Below are 18,652 nucleotides of genomic sequence, written 5' to 3' on the forward strand. Positions count from 1 at the left end.
CACATTCTAGGAAGCGCGCTAAGAGCTACCGGGAAGGCGGACTCGTAGGTGACGAACGCGCAAGCTAAACATCGACAACTAAACACGGCCCTACACCCATGACCCGTCTTGGACCAGGAATTGACGGAAAGACACTTATCGCCGACTCGACTCGAACCGCATCCCTCCGCCTGAAGCGCTGCAAACCCTCAGCCGTCAGCTCCGCCAGCTGGCCTCACATCGCGGCACGATGAAGGCACGGCTGCGCAACCTCGCTCTGCTGCTGTTAACTACTGTGACAGCAGTAGCAGCCATGGACGTGACGCTGTCTGACAAGGAGACGCAAAAATGCAGGTATGAGGAAACTGCCGGGCCATGAGTTACACATGGACGGCATGCTGATCCAAAGTCCAGTGGCATGTACAGCAAGAAGTCGTGGGGAGGCAAGGTCGACCCCTTCATACTTGTTAAGTTTATAAAAGATCCGAAGAAGAACGAAGGAATCAAGGACCAGACTGTCAGTGTCGTGGTCTGGGAATGGAAAGACACTTTGCTTCTGGGCGCACCTTCCGATTTGCCCGTGAACGATGTATGTGGGCCTTGCATGGTATCTGGATGATCCAACTGACAAGTCTCTCAGGAAAACCGCCATTACATTTGCGACGACGAATCGATCAAATTAAACCTCTGCAACGGCACACATAAAGGCGAATGGGTACTCGCGGAAGACGTCGAGAACCTCTGGCAAATGCCCATCAGGACCGCAGCTATCGACCTGAACGACCCGAAAGCAATCAAGTACCCGACCTCCACCACAGAGACCAAAGTACCAATCAAAACTGGCTATTACTGTGTGGCTGCGAATGCGCAAGACAAGCAATTGCAATTCGAGGCCATTGTGACTTTTCGAAACGCTTATGGAGAGCTGCAAGCCGCCCAGATCGCAAAGCTGCCCTTTTACGGCGGAATCACCATTGTGTATTTTGTTGTCTTGGCATTCTGGGGCTTCCTCTACTTCCAGAATCGTCACGATATTCTTGCCGTCCAAAACTACATCACTGCTATCCTAGTATTTCTGGTCATCGAGATGCTGATGACTTGGGGCTATTACGACTACCAGAACCGCCACGGTAACAACGTCGGCACCAAGGCACTCATGATTGTCGTCGCCGTACTCAACGCTTTCCGTAACTCCTTCTCCTTCTTCCTGCTGCTGATCGTATGTATGGGATATGGCGTCGTCAAGCCTTCCCTCGGCAAGACAATGACGGTCGTCCGCTGGCTTGCTGTTGCACACTTCGTCTTTGGCGTAATTTATGCTGTAGCCTCACTTACTGTTCGTCCCGATGACGCCGGACCTCTAGTTCTGTTGGTCATCCTCCCACTCTCAGCCACACTTACGGCGTTTTACATCTGGACCCTGAATTCGCTCAACCTTACGATGAAGGATTTGATGGAGCGAAAGCAGCACGTCAAAGCTACCATGTATAAGAGGTTATGGTGGTGCATTTTGACGAGCATTGTTGTCATTTTCGGTTTCTTCTTCATCAACAGCTTCACCTTCGCCGGAGCTTCGACCCCCGACTTTGCTCCGACACACTGGCAAACACGATGGTTCGTGCTTGACGGCTGGCTAAATCTTGTCTACTTGGCGGATGTGTGTTTTGTTGCATACATGTGGAGGCCAACAGCCAACAACCGGAGATTTGCCATGAGTGATGAGGTACGTTCATCCAACTGTACCATTTATACATTCTTACTGACGACTCTAGATTGCCCAAGATGACGAAGGTTTCGAGATCGCATCCCTCAGAGATTCTCTTGATGAAGAGGAAGGAGGCTCAGATCAGCCTCCATCCTACGACCCAGCGCAGAGGTCGAACAACAACGCGCGCGATGTGTCGCCATTGCCGGCACCACAAGCACAGAAGCCCATTGTTCCTCCCAGGGAGAGTCTTGATGGCGATACCATCTTCGCTGTAGGCGAGGACGACAAGTGGAGTAGTGACGAAAGTGACGAGAGTGACGAGAGTGACGACGAGTCAGGGCCGGCGAGCCCAAAAGAGGGCAATAGCGAGCGTTCAAGGTTAACGGGTCGTAAGAACGACTAGTTCTTGGCTTGACGCGACCATACTTCGAATTATTGAGCAGCGGCGTTGAATGCCCGAGAACGCTTTTCAAGTCGATAGCGTGTGCTCATATTCTGTCTTGTAGATTAGGCGTTTCTAGCGTTCTGAATAGTGATTTTAGTTCGAGGAGTCAGATGTGGCATATTCGATCACCTCTTAGTCTAGTCTTAACTCCGCAAATGCCGCATGCCGTCAGAGCTCTTTCTTGTCCATCACGTCCCTCATCTCACACCGAAAACCTGGTCACCATCATGGCTGCCCTATCGCTGGGTGCATCACGAAAGACGCCCAAATACATATGCGATGCTTGCAGGACGAATTTGCGCTGTCTGCCCAGACCCGCCGCCGACGCGCACCGAACATTTAGCACCGCGTCGTCTTCAAACGACAGAATCTCAACGCGACCGATAGCCCCTTCATTCTTTCGCAATCGAGCCGACATTCGACCATCAACCATTAGGAATGCTCGTGAAAAATCTTCGGGACGCCCTTACTCGATAGAGGCTTCTCTGCAAGCTGCTGGCTCGAACTTCGCAGCGCTTCCGCATCGCCGCCTTATCTCCCTTACTGGCCCCCATACTGTGAAGTTTCTGCAAGGGCTCATTACGAATAAAGTCGACGAAAGCCGCCAATCACCCTTCTACGCAGCCTTTCTCGATGCGCGCGGCAGAGTGTTGTGGGATGTGTTTGTCTGGGTGTGGCCAAAGTTGGTCCAGGAGAAGGAGCCTTGGGCATGCTACATTGAAGTTGATGAGAGTGAATTCGAGTCTTTGAAAAAGCATTTGAAGAGGCACAAACTCCGGAGCAAGGTGCAGATTTCGGATGTGAGTGCAGATGAGATAGGCGTGTGGGCGGCCTGGGGCTCAGAAGCCGGGCAACGCAGATCAGAAAGTACAATCGCCGAAATGAGCGATCCACGTTGCCCAGATATGCGTCGTTATCTCGCGAGCGCAAATACAACAACGGTAATAGAGGGAGCCGAGCCAGTGGACGTACGAGAATACCACCTCCAACGCTACAGGAATGGCATACCCGAAGGACCACAAGAGATAGCAAGAGAGAGCGCATTGCCAATGGAGTGCAACATTGATCTCTCGCATGGTATAGACTTCAAGAAAGGTTGTTACGTTGGCCAGGAACTTACCATTCGCACAAAACACACCGGCATCGTCCGGAAGCGCATCTTGCCTGTCCATATCGACAACCCCGGCAAAACAGCTGCCCTACCGGAACATGGGACTGACATTAAGCAGCTAGATGAAAACGGACATATCAAGAAGGGGCGTGCAGCAGGCAAGTTCATCAGAGGCATTGGAGATGTGGGTCTAGCACTGTGTCGATTGGAAAACATGACTAGTATGAAAATCAGTGCTGAGGGAGGGACGTGGAAATCTGGTATGGAGTTTGGGTGTGAGACGAATGATGGGATTGTCAAGTTAAACCCCATTTTGCACGATTGGTTCGTGCAAAGGGAGAGGGAGCTTTGGGACAAGAATAGGTTGAGGCTGTAGAGATATGATGAATTGCAGCATGTTCACCATTTTATGTCCCGTGTAAATACCTGTTTGTATTTGGATTCATCGTTGAAATATGCCGTGCAAGTTCTGGTCTTGGCCAGCACGCTTTGTTTGCAATAGCCCGTAAGTCTACCCGTGGATGGTGGGGCTGTGCAACTGTGGCTTGGCCCGTGTAGCCTGGAAAACGTCACCTGGCTGTTCCATGCCGTATCTTTACTATACCCCGACCACACCCGTAATCATAATTCCTGAACTCCCTCCCCTATAATTCGAATGTTCTTTTGCCTATAGTCCCTCTTTCGCAGCCAACGTGTTTGTATCGTAATAACTAGTTGATATGGTCGCCACACTACCCTCAAGCTCATCCAAGCACCACTTCTCCATTTCAAGCATCATCTCAAAATTTCGGGTAAGGAAAACGGCGGGCAACGAAAAGAACGGTGCGCAATCAGTGCAAGATGCACCACTAGAAGCGCGGCCGCCACTGAAGCCAGGAATGCTACCCTTAGTCCTACCAGAGCATCAACAAACTCTATCGAGACTCGGTTGGACCACTGTCACGTTTCCAAACTCTTTGTCAGCACAATCATCTCCAGACTTGAACGAGCCCCATGCGCCAGAGCCTGGACCTCATCCTCTTCAGACTGCCTACGAGCAGCTATTCGCAGCAAGTCAAGCTTTCTTCAACCAGCCCGATAAGGAAAAGCAGCAATGGAAGCACAAACTTAGGTCTGAAGAGGGCTGGTCCAAGATCCCAGGAGAAAAGGAATTCATCACTTTGAGAACTCTGGAGTATTGCCCAGAAGTCCTAAGAGAGCCTGCTGAGAGATATTGGGATCTCATCGGACAACACTGCAAAAACACGTTGGGCAGAATCTCGACGTCCCTGGGATTGCCAGACGGCGAAGATGAGGGACTGAAGCAATACGTCGGACCCTGTGGTTTATTGCAAGACTCAGATAAGAAGAAAACAGCGACAATGTTGCGTTTATTTCGATATGAAGGATGGGAAGCGAAGGTCGTCGCTGAACCGCATGCTGATCTAGGACTACTAAGTGTGGTGGTGGGGGATGTGCCTGGCCTGGAGGTCTGGGATGGAGCCGACTGGTTCGCTGTAGAGAAAGTAGTCGAGGGTTCTGGGAGAAAAGGAGCTACTATGCTTGCTGGACGGCAACTCGAACGACTCTCCAATGGAAGATATCCTGCTGGTGGCCATCGCGTCGTAGCTTATGGATCCATGGAACCTCCAACAAGCCCCACCCAATCTGCTCCGCAGCCTTCTTCCACTAATTGCGCTTCTGTCGATGATAAAAGATACCGGTTTTCGATTGTCTTCGTTCTCCGTGCTCATGAACCCACTATTATCAAATCCGATTCCCTAGAGACTGAAGTCACCGGCAAATGGGCTGAACCTATGAACGGTATTACTGCTGGTAAATTTTACGAGAAGATTCGAAGCCAGCATTTCAATATCAACATCGACATGGACGAGAGGGAGAAGCAAAGGAACAAGCTAAACAACATCAAAGGAGGGAGGAAAGACGAGAGATGAAAGCCTGTGAAAGAAGGCGAGTTGAGCAGTTATTCGATTAGTTGTATCGTATTTTAGACATGATTGCATAACCTTTGACAGAATCAATCCATACAATCATACATGTCGCTGCGAGGAGAGGAGCTAATCGGATTTGGCCTAGTATCCTCATTTGAACACCGAACCTTGTCCACCTTGCTTTATGCACATACACCACTAATGTCATCACTGAATCGCGCTGCGTGAGGCGATGCGCGAATCAGTCCATCGTTCATTGTAGCACTGGTATCAGCTGAAGTGCGCAGTATGACGCATACCTAGGTAGGTTTAAGGCCAGCTGTAGGCTCAGCCTCCTGTCATCTTGTGGTGGGGTCGAAATCGAAATCGAGAACCTCATCTCCACAACTCGTCGATACCAGTCCAAGTCTTTGAAGATCTGGCAAAATCCTCAGGCGACCCAACAATATTCCTCTGATACGCAGTTCCAACATGATCTTTATCGACACTAAGACCCTGGCTCTGCATGTTCGAGATTATGCTGATCCAGATCAACGGTATGCCATCTTGTCGCACGTATGGGGTCCTACCAAGGACGAGTTGACTTATGAAGAGATGAATGTTGCTCCGCAAGACCGTCCAAAATCCACGCTCGCAAAGCCAGGGTACCGGAAGATCATCGAGACCTGCAAGATAGCTTCTTCACCTCGGTACAGACTACCATATGTATGGTGCGATACTTGCTGCATCAACAAGCCTAGCAGTGCAGAGCTTAGCGAAGCAATCAACTCCATGTTCAGATACTACAAAGAAGCTCGGGTGTGCTTCGCCTATCTCTTCGACGTCACTGAAAGCGATTACTCCTTCATCTCGTCAAAATGGTTTTCTCGCGGCTGGACACTACAGGAACTCATTGCGCCGAGGGATGTCGTCTTCTACAACCAAAAATGGGAGTTTCGAGGTACGAAATCGAGCCTGGCTACCCAGATTACGGAGATCACAGGAATTCCTGACAAGATTCTCAAGCAAGAGATGGAGCTGAGCGAGATGCCTGTTGCTCAGCGCTTCTCGTGGGCAGCTGAGCGCAAGACTACCCGGGACGAAGACATGGCATACAGCCTCCTTGGTATATTCGATATTAACATGGCAATGCTGTATGGAGAAGGGTCAAAAGCATTCATCCGCTTGCAAGAACAGATACTCAGCCAATGTGCTGATGACTCGATCTTCCTGTGGAATGACCAATTCTCGGATCAAGAGCTGACAGGCCTCCTTGCTCCTTCTCCGAAAAGTTTTCGACAAATGCGATCAATCACACCTGAGCCGACAGTACGTCCGCGGGACTTTTATCTTACAAATCGTGGTATCCGTCTCAAGCTGGGTAAGAGATGTCCCTGCACGAATTGCATGTGAGACATGTACTGACCCCGTACATGCATCTTCTAGGTCTCGCATGGGACAACGATACCGGACTTGCTATATTACCAGTAAAGCACTCCCTTGGTACCGTGGGCAAACCTGTTGGTGTATACCTCAGGCGAGTGGGGCCGGATTTATTTGTTCGCGCGCAGCCTCAAAAATGCCCCTCGGTGAAGACCGAAGTGGTGTACACTGAGTTCACTGCAGTCAAATCGTTAACAGTTACGCAAGCCGCAACTATCATGGACAAAGTCATGCGAGTAATCAAGCCTGCGAGTGTCCGTGTCAACCGAGTGGAACCCAATGGCCTTTGGGATCCATCCGCAAAGTGGCTGCACGCAACGCACACTGGCGCCATCATCGGCTATATGGAGTTCAAATCCGATGCATACCCTGTCTTCGCATTTGTGTTCTTCTTCAGGAACGGCCATTGGTCAGCTACCGTGGTCGTTGGTGATCGGTGGATTGCTAGGCGGAAGGACTTTTACAGACACTACCATGTCAATCTTCATGAGCTCTGGTATTTCGACACAATGGGCGATTCTAGGATGGAAAAGATTGACAGAATTAAACCTGACTCCCATGTTTTGACACTGCATATGCGAGTCGCAAGGGGTACTGCACGACCCCACCTGGAGATAAGGGAAGTAGATAGGAAAGAGGGCTCATGATGAAGTGCCGATAGTTTCTGAGTACGGGGAGCGATAGAAATTCACACTATATCATAGATCAATCAGACAATACAACACAATCGGAAATGGACAGGCTTGTAAGTAGTTACATGAGAGTACAAAAGTCTTATATGGGTTTGAGTCACAAATATCTACAAGAATGAATGAAGAATGCTGTGTGAGCCATGATCATTGGTACAGGTAATCGTACTCCTTCTTCAACCTTCCAAAGCCAATCTTTGGCTGGTAGTCCTCGACCTTGTCAGCACCAAAGTCGTAGACGGAGTAATATCTCTGCAGGAACGCAGCACCGACAAGCGCGAACCCGTACTGCTCGCTGTCGTCAAATGGCGGCATGCACTGGTCACCAGGCTCGGTGAACTCGTCACCTCGCATAGTGAATGACACATCGTCTTCGGGAGCACCCTCACCAAGAGTCAGAGTGACTGCCCACGAAGCATTCAAATGTTGACACTCCATGCGCTCCTCGCCGTTCATAAGCTTGGTGACGTTCCAGCCAAGGTTGAAGTACATGGCATCGACAATCTCTGTCGGGACGGAAAGGCGTCCAGCTCCCGTATCGAAAACAGCTCCGGCTTGATACGTTGACCATGTCGTGTTGGCCTTTGGGAAACCGCCCTTCGTTACGGCGGTGGTGGGAAGACGACCGTTGTGAATCTCGATAGTGGCGTTTGGTGCCGATGGGTCCTCTGCAACGAGTACGTTGACGCTCCTGAGTGGCGCACGCCAGAGCTGATATTCTGCCTCTTTCCTCAAGGGTGCGTAGACCATCTCGCCGTCCACATACTTGTCTTCATGGCTGCCACCAATGGTCAAAACACCATCTTGCTCGCCTTCATCCTTCAAGTTCTTTCCGTAGTACAGTCCAAAACGTGGAGCATCCAGTTGACCGTTCCACAGTAACTGTTCGACCAAAGTCGTTGTGTTTTTCTCCGCAATGGTGGAAAAGCCTAAGCCGAGGAAACCGTCGGCGGTGATGAAACGCCAGCTGCTTTGGTTGGCGGACAGGAAGGTCTGGTTCCATTCTACGCCGCCGTCTGTAGTGCTGAAAACGTCCTGGAAGGTACCGCCAGCGACTTCGCCGCCTAGGTACGGGATCGACGCGGGAATGTCAAGGTTGACGGACGTTGATGAGGCGGACGCATTGTACTTTACTCGTTCGTAATCCGAGATCTTTCCGTCCGGGCAGGAGGCCTCGGTACAGTCAGTGTTGACAACGAAAATCGTTGACGAGCCGGTATCAAATAACAAGCGGTGTTCTTTGGCAGGTGTGCCGATATCCAGCTTGACGCTTGCATAGCTGCCCCTAACGACAACAGGCAGTTCGACTATGGATGCCGAGACGGTGGTGGCAACAGCCAGGAGCTTGGTTATGTGGGCCACCATGGTGGAAGACGGGATATTGAGAAGTCAATGTAGGGTGCAGTGAGTGTAGAGAAACGGGAAGCTCTCGAAACGGCAAATAGTGTCTGGTCTCGCCATAGGTATATACTCGAATTTACGCGATTCAGTACCACAAATAAAAATTGTATCTACCAGAGTACCCGCCGGTTGTTTCAATGGTCCAGTCCATTAGAGATGAATGTCGTATTCTATTTTTAATCGAGCGGCTTTCTGGAAAGCTTCAGGCTAGATGAAGCCTGCAGGCCGACGTGAGCTGGTCGAAAGGAGGTCTGCCAAACCATAAAAGGTCTAGTCTCGATCGGTCGGCCCGGACATGACCACGAGTGGCGCCGCTTCGCACGGGTAAGGCTGGCTAGATATGTCCTTGCAGCCACCGATGATGACATTAGAGCTGAGCGAACCTGGTAATGCGCATACGAGAACGTTACATCGAGGCAGAAACGACGTTCCACATAACACATGACTAAATCTCGAAGGACAGCAGGCGCAGCTAGTACGAAGCAACAGCTACGTAATAAGTAGCTCACAGGCCGAGGAACTTCCGTGAGCACAAATCTCCGAGTGATCTGCCTCTGTCTTTCGCACAGCACGTGGGACCGCGTCTTGCTTCTTAACCCGTAAGAGTAACACGCGCAAGACATTGTTCTTTACACATTTTCTGGTAGCCGCATCAGTGATGAATTTGGTGTTGTCGAAACTCGCTTTTCGTTTTCGCTGGTCAAGAAGATGGCAAACTTGGCAAGGTATGCATTCCCACAACGCAAAACTATTTGATGACCAGGTAGTACAAGCGATTCGGCTCGAATGGAGGCGCTGGATAGAACAGATGGCTTTGCGATGCGCGAGAAGTAGAGGCGTTGAAGCCTGCACACAGCGTAGAGGGCTTGTGAGGAAGGTGCAAGGGCGTTCGGTCAGTAAGTAGGACATTGGCTAATCGTAGGGAAAGCTGATGCGTGTCAGAGCATCTCGCGGTCTTGGAATGTGCTTGATCAAGTGAATGGAGGGTGTTGTTCCTCGATGGTGGAATGATGCAGACCAATGGGACATTTGTGCAGCGAGGCGTGACGTTTGATAGGGTTCCAAGTTTGGTGTTTCATCGGTTGCGGAGTGCGGAACACGGCCGTAGCGTCGAGTTGCAAACGACAACCCAGGAAGCCGAAGGCATGATGCCGTCAGTACAACAAGGGAGAAGGTCAAGCAGCCGGCTGCAGAAACAGTGTCATGTGCGGTGATTTAAGAAGACTTGAAAGGACCGAGCCGCATCTCCTTTTTGCAGTGAAGTGGCCAGGAACAGGCTAGCGCGTGAGACGTTTCAGAACAAGACAGGGGGGCATGCGTTCGGGGAAGGACTGCGCAAACGACGCCAAAATCATATCACCCTCCTGGCCAGCGTCACGACCTCAGTTCCCACGGCGTGCCCCTCACTGGCAGCGACATACCCGTGGCCACATTGCTTTTCGCTCACTCGCATGCGCCCAAACACTCGCGCCCGATTGCCGCACCACGACCCGTGGCTCAGCCGCTCCTTGCTCGAAACACGCCCCAAGAACGCATGCGACGCCTGTAACGCTGTCCCCGGACCACGCACGCGATTCTCTGCTCTTTGTGCTGCTGCTGCTGCTGCTGCTGCTGCTGCTGCTATTTCCACGGCAACTCGAGTCGCGCTACCACGTCCCTGCGCAGGTCGACCCAGCCACCCATCGCGCCTCGTCTCACCTGGCCATTCCTCCGAACCACGACCCCCAATCGTTCAACGCGCGCAGAGGAATGAGCTAGGATGACGCGACCCCATATCATCAGAGCAGGTACGAAGGCAACCACCGAGTGCGCAACGCGAGGTGCGCCTGCTAACCCATGTGTCTAGACACCATCGACCTGCAGGACAAAACATCGCCCACCGCCAAGGACCACTCCCACCAGCCCCAACACCCGGCGCCGCTTGGAATTGGCCCAGCAGCGCCCCATCAGCAGGCTGCCATTCGACAGGTCGAGCAAGAGCGCAACTCCGAGGAGGCCCGTCTGCAAGATGCATGGAGCGACGCTGGCAGTCAGCTACGAGACGACCCCGGCTCCGATGACGACCGCACGGTAATGAACAACGCCAATGCACCAAATGGCCCCCAGCAAGACGAGCAGGCTGTCAGGCTGAACGGCGGTGCATCCGCCGACAACGATGATGCCGACATGCAGGATGCCGATGAGGAGGACATGGACGACGACATGATGGACAAGATCTCGAGTTCGCCCTCGATAGACGATGGTGGGTATTCTCTGCCTCTTCTCCCCGCGATCTGGCCGGCGAGACGAGAGTCTCTGACTCCCCAGTCTTCGCCCGTGCTCTCAACTATCGCTTCTCCTTCTTCTTCTTCTTCCCCGTTTACGAATACGCCTATTCATTTTCCCATCTCTGTCCCTAGTCTTTCCTCACGGGATCGACCTCCATCCATCTCCGTTTCTTTACTATTTCCTTTGCACCCAGAAAACAAGTCAACGGAGCATCATCGTGGTGAGTATTCCTGGACAAGGGCCACCACGACACCGGACAATAACGAACAACTACTCGCAAAGGTGGGCACCAGTCCAACGACGAGACGACTAAGGACCGTCCAACGTCGCATCGAGACAAGAGAAGACTCTCAGGCATCACTAATGTCCGAACTGGACGAGGAGCAGGTCAAACGCATATTGGAACCGATTGATCGTACCCTTCTAAACACACCGGAAGACCCCTTTCTGGATCCTACCCCAAGTTCACCTCGAACGATAAATGACACTCCACTCAAGGCTAGCCAACCCGAAGGTGAAGAGGATTCCTGGACCACCGACAGTGACGCCGACTCTTGGGACGCAGATCTGGACCAAGACAACGATGATGCATCCAACGACGTCTCTTTTTCTGATGACCCTAGATTTATCGACTCAGGATGGGGAGGCGAATGCTTACGAGAAACAGAAGATATCGACTTCGAATTCGTCTACGCCCTGCACACATTCGTCGCGACCGTCGAAGGTCAGGCAAACGCAACCAAAGGTGACACCATGGTGTTACTCGATGATAGTAACAGCTACTGGTGGCTGGTACGAGTTGTCAAGGACAACAGCATCGGTAGGCATTTGCAGCTAAACCTTCAACAACTATTTCTAACTCAAGCTACAGGCTATCTGCCTGCCGAACACATCGAGACACCAACAGAACGCTTAGCCCGCCTCAACAAGCATAGAAATATAGACCTCTCCGCAACCATGCTTGGCGACACCGCCGAGAAATCCAAAAATCCGCTCAAAAAGGCCATGCGACGAAGGAATGCCAAAACTGTACAATTCGCGCCACCTACTTACGTCGAAGCCTCAGATTACGATTACTCGTCCGACGAGGGTGAGGGCGAACTCTTTGGTGGACCAGAGCCAAAACAATTACAACAGCAGCAAGCGGCAACACAGGACGGCGATGCTGCTCAGGAAGAGAACCTCCAAGTACAACCACTGAAGGTAAATGGTGCAAAGAAGGTTGGTCAAACCGAGGGTGATGCACGAGGCTCAAGTGAGGAGTCTGCGAAACGATCAGAAGACCGAGAAAGAGGAAGCGAAGACGCGGTAGATCGGCCTTTGGACCCCAAAGTCTCTCGCAACGGTACGCTGCGCAACACAGACTCTTTCTTCAAAGATGAAAATACCGAAACGCGCAAGATCACACTTACTCCTAACCTGCTTCGCGACGACTCAAGCACGTCAACTACCGGCTCTCGCGAGCGTGGGCCTAGTCTGGAGAGTCTGGAAAAGAATGGTTTCGCGGACAAGGTCAAGGACGACAAAAAGAAGAAAGAGAAGAAGTCAGGTATGCTCAGTGGACTCTTCAAGCGCAAGGACAGGAAGGGTAAAGGTGCACAAGACTCCATGGACAGCGACATCGAGAAACCGGAAGAAGCGGATCGCAGCTCGCCACAATCAAAACCGTCAGACGAACTTGCAGAACGGTCGTCAGCTGAACAAGTGACAGCTCCAGCACCGTTGAGACAATTGAGTAAGCCCAAGGTGCACAGAAGTCACCGAGACGATTCGCCGCAGAAGACAAAGGGCATCTTGAAGACTGAAAGCCCAACAGAGATGAGCGCTGAACCAGATGAGTTGGACAGTGTTGACAATCAACCGGCTGCACAACAAGCTACTTCGACTATGCGTTTGGTATCACCTGAACAAGATGAGACAAGCAAGTCAACGACAGAAGACCAAACCAGGTCTCCGGACTCAACATCCAATACCACAAGCTCAAGAAACCCATTCAGTAATATCATGAAGCCTCAACAAGAAGGGGAAGTCAAGCGCGAGAAGGTTACAAAGGCGAAGCAGCGTGTGCAATTGGATGATTTCGACTCGGATGAAAGCAGCGATCCTTTCGCAGATCCTGATGCTCGGGACAAGCAGGGGGAAACGGAGAATGTAGAGTCTACAGGTCGTCTTTCCGAGTCGCCAGTTCACGTCTCCGCAGCGGATGCACAGCCCTTGCAGAAGGAAGTTGTTGCTGACAGGGAAAAAGAGTCGGAGTCTCACCACGCTCCAGGTTTGTCTACTGATAGCTCAAGTCAAGAAACCAGCTCGCCAGTATCAACGCCTACACCGGACGACAGCCCCATGAAGACTATTCCTGAGAACAACACCCTTTCGACATTCAGGTCTGACAACACGTCATCGCCCACGCATCGTGCATCTGAACCGGCTGGTCCTCCGCCGTCAAGACCAGCACCCATCCCTACCAAAGATCGCGAACCCTCACCTCCTGTATCGGCAGAAAGCACAATGCTTTCTGCGTGGTCCGACGCCTCGCTTCGTGCCTACCTGGATGACGGTAGCGAGATCCGCGATATGCTCGTTGTCATCAATGACACCACAGGTGTTGTGCCAGTCGGCCGTGATCATCCTCTCATGAAGGACTATCTCGCTGAAGAGACCAAGACCATGCAAGGCCTGAGTGGCGAACTAGATCGTCTGCTTAATGGGCTCATGGAGAAGCGTATGAAGAGAGCAGGCAGTGGTGCTAGCACAGCACGCAGCACCAGTGCAAACGGGAGTTTGAGGACGGGGTCTAGGTTCTAGATGCGCGTTTATTGTAAGTCGTATCTTTTTTGCGTCTTTTGGTATACCCTAGGGATTGTTTCTCTTTTCTCTTCTGGCGTTTTTGGGGAATTTTAGCACGCATTATGTGGAAACGAAATCTTGGGAGACCTCTAGGAGGATTGGTCGGATTGGGCTCACCTTCTTGTTCTCTTCTGATACCTTTTTCTTCCTTCACTGACTCCTTTTCGTCTGGTCTACATCGTTCGCTCGTCGCGCGAAATGTGCATTTTTATATGAAGCCCTGGTGGTGGCTGGTTTATATCTTCACAACTGTCTCTAATACCCTTTCGATTGCCCTGTCATAGCGCTCGTTTCTTGTCGCTTTCCTTATCGGTGTCTGGGAATTAGCTCTGTTGCACTCAGCCGCATAGGCGCGCTTTACTTTCTTCGTGCGTGGCGTTGTATTGCTAGCATTTGTATGCCAACATGTACCCCCTGTGGGGGCTCGCCATACTCAACCTCCAGATGTTGATGTCTGTGTCAATAAGTTCCTCAGCAGTGATATGTATCAGCAACGTGCTCTTTTACGGATGACGTTTTTAAAACCACACTTGTCTACCTCGAGATGGCTAGATATTTAATTACACAAGCAGCTTTATACAGGCACGTGCTCACTTCAAAGCCGCGGTCAAAACAATCCCCTCGCCTAATACGGCTAGAACTATGTAGTTGCCTTGTCACATGCGCGATGTGTTGAAGGAGGTGACCATCGTAGATCGTTGGAACGTTGGAACGTGTTCTGGCTAGAGGCTGATAGCATCAATGGTGGTGATGACAAGCCGATTACACACTGAATGTGTGAAGCGATCCTGCACAAATTCGCCGAGATAGAGACGGAGCCAGATTTGTAATTTACAGATATGCGTTCTCAACCGAGACAACTGCGGAGAAAGGGAAAGCTGGAATTCCAGAATTCTGAAAACAATCTCTGGAAGACCTTCGCCGCCACTAGTGCGCAGTATTCCGCAGTGCGAACTCAAAGGCATCCCGGCAAGCTAGACTGTTGCAGAGGATCTTGGCTGCAACTTGTAACACACTGAAATCAGGCGCGCTCTCAGGCGGCAAATAGCACCGTCTTCAAACCAGTATCAATCGTAGTGTTGTCAGCGAGAAACACCCGTTGCATGCAGGCTGATGATCAATCCATCACCTTCCAAAGATAATCATGAGGATGCGCTACGCAACTGTTATGGCTGTGCCTTTCCATGAGCATATGGAGCATATATACATCCGCTAGGAATGAACCATAGAATCTGGAGCTTGCGCAAGACCAGTGCTGCATTGTATTCCTGGAGATTTATGGGTCAGAAAGTGTCGAAATGAGCGCCTGTGGCCATTACTTCTACCTCTAATGTATTGAGAAATAGCTCAACGACATATGGCCAAAGTTCCAATCTCGGTTCAAAATGTCGGACCCAGGTCCGTGAGAAGTGATGGGAAGTTCGACCTGTGGGATACTTAGATCATGACGAAGACGATGCGTCAGAAAGTGCTGGTGCATGATCCGGCAGGTCGGAGAACGAAAAATGGCTGTGACGGAAGATATATGTGACAAAGAGGATGTCATTGAAGGCAAATATCACAGGCCTCTAGCAATGCAGGAAACTCACATATGCATAGTGAGTGATAATTCTCGATGGTGCTTGAGGATTGACACTGTCGGGTGTGCCTCTCCATCTCTATGCGTACTATTCTCATACTTTCATCACTTCTGTCTGCAACGCTTTGATAGGCTTCTCGTCAAACGCTGCAGCCTCAGCCTCCTCAAGTCCCAGACTTTGCGCAATGTTGTATAACCTTGTCTTTTCCTCATGCGCAGTGCTATCGCCAAACACAGCATCCATCTCTTCCAAGCTCTTACCCCTTGTCTCAGGAATCAAGAACCATGTGAACACAAACGCAATCAAAGCGAAAGCGGCGAAGAAGATGTATGTGCCGAAACCGATGCTCTCGAGCATGTCTGGTGTGACAAGACCGATGATGAAGTTGCACATCCATGTCGATGAAGTGGTCAGAGACATGGCCTTTGACCGGTTACCGATGTTGTAGATCTCCGAGGGTAAGACCCAGCCAATTGGTGCCCACGAGTATGAGAAGTTTACGTCGTAGATATAGATGAATGCAATGCCTGTCCAGCCAGCTGCGGGGTGGTCTTTGAGCATTGATCCGTAACCGCCAATGACACCGCCAACGATCAAGAGAGAAATACAAGTACCGGCAGCACCACAGAGAAGGAGAGGGCGGCGACCGATCTTGTCGATGAGGAACAGCGCTGGGAGCGTGGATAGCGTGTTAACTATCCCGTATACACCTGTTGCAAGCAAGCCAGTGGTCTTGCCAGAAAGACCCAACTGCGAGAAGATTGTAGGCGCATAGTAGATGATTGCCTGATCACGATGTTAGCTTGCTATCTATGTCAAGCAATGCGCACAATCGGAACATACGTTACACCCGATAAACTGCTGGAAGAACATGACACAGCAGCCAATGGCCGTACGCTTGAAGGACGGCCAGGTAGAGAAGAGGGTCGAGTAGCCAGCCAGGTACAACGATACCCCAGACTTGCCAGGAAACTTTTCGCGATTGTATTGTTCTTCGAACATGACTTCAGCTTTGATAGAAAGATACTCTTTCTGGAGCAGTTCATCATCGGGGTTGGTGCGACGAACTCGGGCCAGCGCTCGGACACCAGCCTCTTCGTTGTCACGCATACAATAGTATCGAGGTGATTCGGGAAAGAAAAGCATGCCGATACCGAGAACGAGACCAGGGAATATCTGAATGGCGAAAGGTACGCGCCATGCGGCATCGCTTTGACCGGTGCAGCCGTTAGGGCCAACGTCGTTTCGTGGGTCGAAGGCAGGCTCGGCCGCAGTACCACCAGTATAGGCAATGTCAGGCGCGCAACGTACGCCTCCAATGTATTGAGTTCCAAATTCTAGCCAGTACGATACGAGGATACCGAGCGTGATGGAAAGCTGTTGAAGAACAACTAGAGTACCTCTGATGCCGGCAGTTGAGACCTCACTCATGTACATTGGAACGATCATCGTCAACATGCCAACAGCAAAACCGGCAATTGCGCGACCTAGATGTGGTGTTCAGCATGGATTCCAATCATGTTTCTCAGAGTGTTTCATACCTGTAAAAGCCATCGGAATGTTTATTGCGCCAGCTTGGAGTGCAGAGCCGACGGTGAAGATGACGACAGCTATAATGATAGACCCTTTCCGACCGAAGCGATCGGCTACTGGTCCATTGACGAGAGAACCGAACCAAGCGGCAAGCAGTAATGTTGAAACGAACCAGCCCTTGAAAGAACTGTCTGTATAAATTCTGGGGAAGGATGCGGCAAAAGACTCCATGGTCAGCACTCCAGAGACAACACCCTGATCATAACCAAAGAGGAAACCACCGAGGGAAGCGAACTATGCATATTAGCTGAAACTGCAGGCACAGAAAGGTTTATTTCGACGGACCGCAGATAAACCAAGAAGGTATGGGTTTTGTCTTAGCTCTTTGTAGACACCAATCTTTGGTGCAGCGCCAATAGCAGTGACATCGTGAACCGAGGGCATCTCTGCAATGTTCCTTGTGAGTATGCCAACGTTGGTCTTGAAGAAGAGGGATCCAATGTGGGTAGGTGGTTTAGTGGTGGCAGCACCTCATGCTTATATACCCTTGGTGCACATCTCAACCCTTCATAAGTATAACTGGGATCGGACAGCTTCGGAGCACTGTCGTCCGACCCCACGATACTCCATGTGTCTGCGCCATTAGCCGTATATGTGATGCGGGTTCCCCGCGTGCCCACATGGTAAAGTTGCCTGATTCAGGTATGGAAATTGGGTCTCCAGCATGACTTGTGCTCGGAGGGATGTGGTCCGAACTCCACAACGCAAATGTGATCTTTAGATCATCGCGTGTCGCACGCAAAGCTGTAGATTTTTTTGCTTCCTCCTGCATCTTTCGATTTGAACATCTCCAAAAAGTCTTTGCAGTTTATTGAGACTTCTCTCCGATCTATCGCAAGACAATCAGCAATGGCAGACGACTCCAGCAAGGACGCCTTACGTGCAGCCATACTTGATTTGGCCAAGCGCACGGAAAACCTTCTATCTCGCCAAGCATCCGATCCCGGTCGTCGCATGCTTGTTGCGCTTGCAGGCGTGCCAGGCGCGGGGAAATCGACAGTATCTGATGCGCTCATCACCGAGCTCACTGCTCGAGGCAATAAAGATGTTGCTGTTGTACCGATGGTAGGAGCTGGTCGCAATCAATGACGTAGCCTCTCTAACGATTGCTAGGACGGCTTCCACTACACGCGAGAAATCTTGTCAACATTCGACGATGCCGAAGTAGCGTTCAAAAGACGTGGAGCGCCATTCACATTCGATGCAAAAGCATGCGTGACTCTTGTCAAGGCACTCAAAGAAGCTGCTGTCACCAAGGACGGCGAAGCCGACATCTGCATCACTGCACCCAGCTTTGACCATGCTGCTAAAGACCCCGTGCCAGAAGCTATCAAGATATCCTCTCGCACGCGACTCGTGATTGTCGAAGGTAATTATACGCTTCTGAGACAGAATCCATGGAATGAGATTGCGGAAGTGTGTGACGAAAGGTTGGTGATACCCGTGAATGTTGCTCCTCAAGCGCATATTGACATTCTGTAGGTGGTTTGTCGATGCGCCTGTAGACACCGTCCGCACACGCCTAGCGCAACGTCACCTTGCTGCTGGTATTGAGACTTCCATGTCAGCTGCTATTGCAAGAGCGGAAGAAAACGACATTCCAAACGGCGAATTGATACGGTCCTTGTTGGTCAAACCCGACGTGGTTATTGAAAATTGAGCAACTCCTGCCTCTTCG

The 18,652-nt window shown here is 51.0% G+C and overlaps 7 protein-coding genes across 7 annotated transcripts; 5 read left to right on the forward strand and 2 right to left on the reverse strand.

Moving 5' to 3' along the window:
- Window positions 1-229: 229 nt before the first annotated feature.
- Window positions 230-3,619, forward strand: GT037_003843 (uncharacterized protein; the record flags this gene model as incomplete). The annotated part of the gene is made up of 5 exons (XM_038928890.1): window positions 230-333; window positions 394-568; window positions 620-1,702; window positions 1,752-2,076; window positions 2,520-3,619. The coding sequence occupies 5 exons, from the start codon at window positions 230-232 to the stop codon at window positions 3,617-3,619; spliced, it is 2,787 nt and encodes a 928-aa protein (XP_038788597.1).
- A 343-nt stretch (window positions 3,620-3,962) lies between these two features.
- GT037_003844 (uncharacterized protein) lies at window positions 3,963-5,177 on the forward strand (the record flags this gene model as incomplete). Its single annotated transcript, XM_038928891.1, has 1 exon — window positions 3,963-5,177. One exon carries the CDS (start codon window positions 3,963-3,965, stop codon window positions 5,175-5,177), a length of 1,215 nt encoding a protein of 404 aa, XP_038788598.1.
- A 468-nt stretch (window positions 5,178-5,645) lies between these two features.
- GT037_003845 (uncharacterized protein) lies at window positions 5,646-7,243 on the forward strand (the record flags this gene model as incomplete). Its single annotated transcript, XM_038928892.1, has 2 exons — window positions 5,646-6,534; window positions 6,600-7,243. The coding sequence occupies 2 exons, from the start codon at window positions 5,646-5,648 to the stop codon at window positions 7,241-7,243; spliced, it is 1,533 nt and encodes a 510-aa protein (XP_038788599.1).
- A 189-nt stretch (window positions 7,244-7,432) lies between these two features.
- On the reverse strand, window positions 7,433-8,650 carry GT037_003846 (acid protease; the record flags this gene model as incomplete). The annotated part of the gene is made up of 1 exon (XM_038928893.1): window positions 7,433-8,650. One exon carries the CDS (start codon window positions 8,648-8,650, stop codon window positions 7,433-7,435), a length of 1,218 nt encoding a protein of 405 aa, XP_038788600.1.
- A 1,795-nt stretch (window positions 8,651-10,445) lies between these two features.
- Window positions 10,446-13,759, forward strand: GT037_003847 (uncharacterized protein; the record flags this gene model as incomplete). Its single annotated transcript, XM_038928894.1, has 3 exons — window positions 10,446-10,473; window positions 10,533-11,774; window positions 11,826-13,759. 3 exons carry the CDS (start codon window positions 10,446-10,448, stop codon window positions 13,757-13,759), a joined length of 3,204 nt encoding a protein of 1,067 aa, XP_038788601.1.
- Window positions 13,760-15,474: 1,715 nt separating this feature from the next.
- GT037_003848 (d-xylose-proton symporter) lies at window positions 15,475-17,358 on the reverse strand (the record flags this gene model as incomplete). Its single annotated transcript, XM_038928895.1, has 4 exons — window positions 15,475-16,167; window positions 16,225-16,868; window positions 16,923-17,208; window positions 17,260-17,358. 4 exons carry the CDS (start codon window positions 17,356-17,358, stop codon window positions 15,475-15,477), a joined length of 1,722 nt encoding a protein of 573 aa, XP_038788602.1.
- A 465-nt stretch (window positions 17,359-17,823) lies between these two features.
- Window positions 17,824-18,634, forward strand: GT037_003849 (nicotinamide riboside kinase; the record flags this gene model as incomplete). Its single annotated transcript, XM_038928896.1, has 3 exons — window positions 17,824-18,039; window positions 18,088-18,404; window positions 18,457-18,634. 3 exons carry the CDS (start codon window positions 17,824-17,826, stop codon window positions 18,632-18,634), a joined length of 711 nt encoding a protein of 236 aa, XP_038788603.1.
- Between the last annotated feature and the right edge of the window lie 18 nt (window positions 18,635-18,652).

Source organism: Alternaria burnsii (genome assembly GCF_013036055.1).
Source record: "Alternaria burnsii strain CBS107.38 chromosome Unknown 730, whole genome shotgun sequence".
Classification (NCBI taxonomy): domain Eukaryota; kingdom Fungi; phylum Ascomycota; class Dothideomycetes; order Pleosporales; family Pleosporaceae; genus Alternaria; species Alternaria burnsii.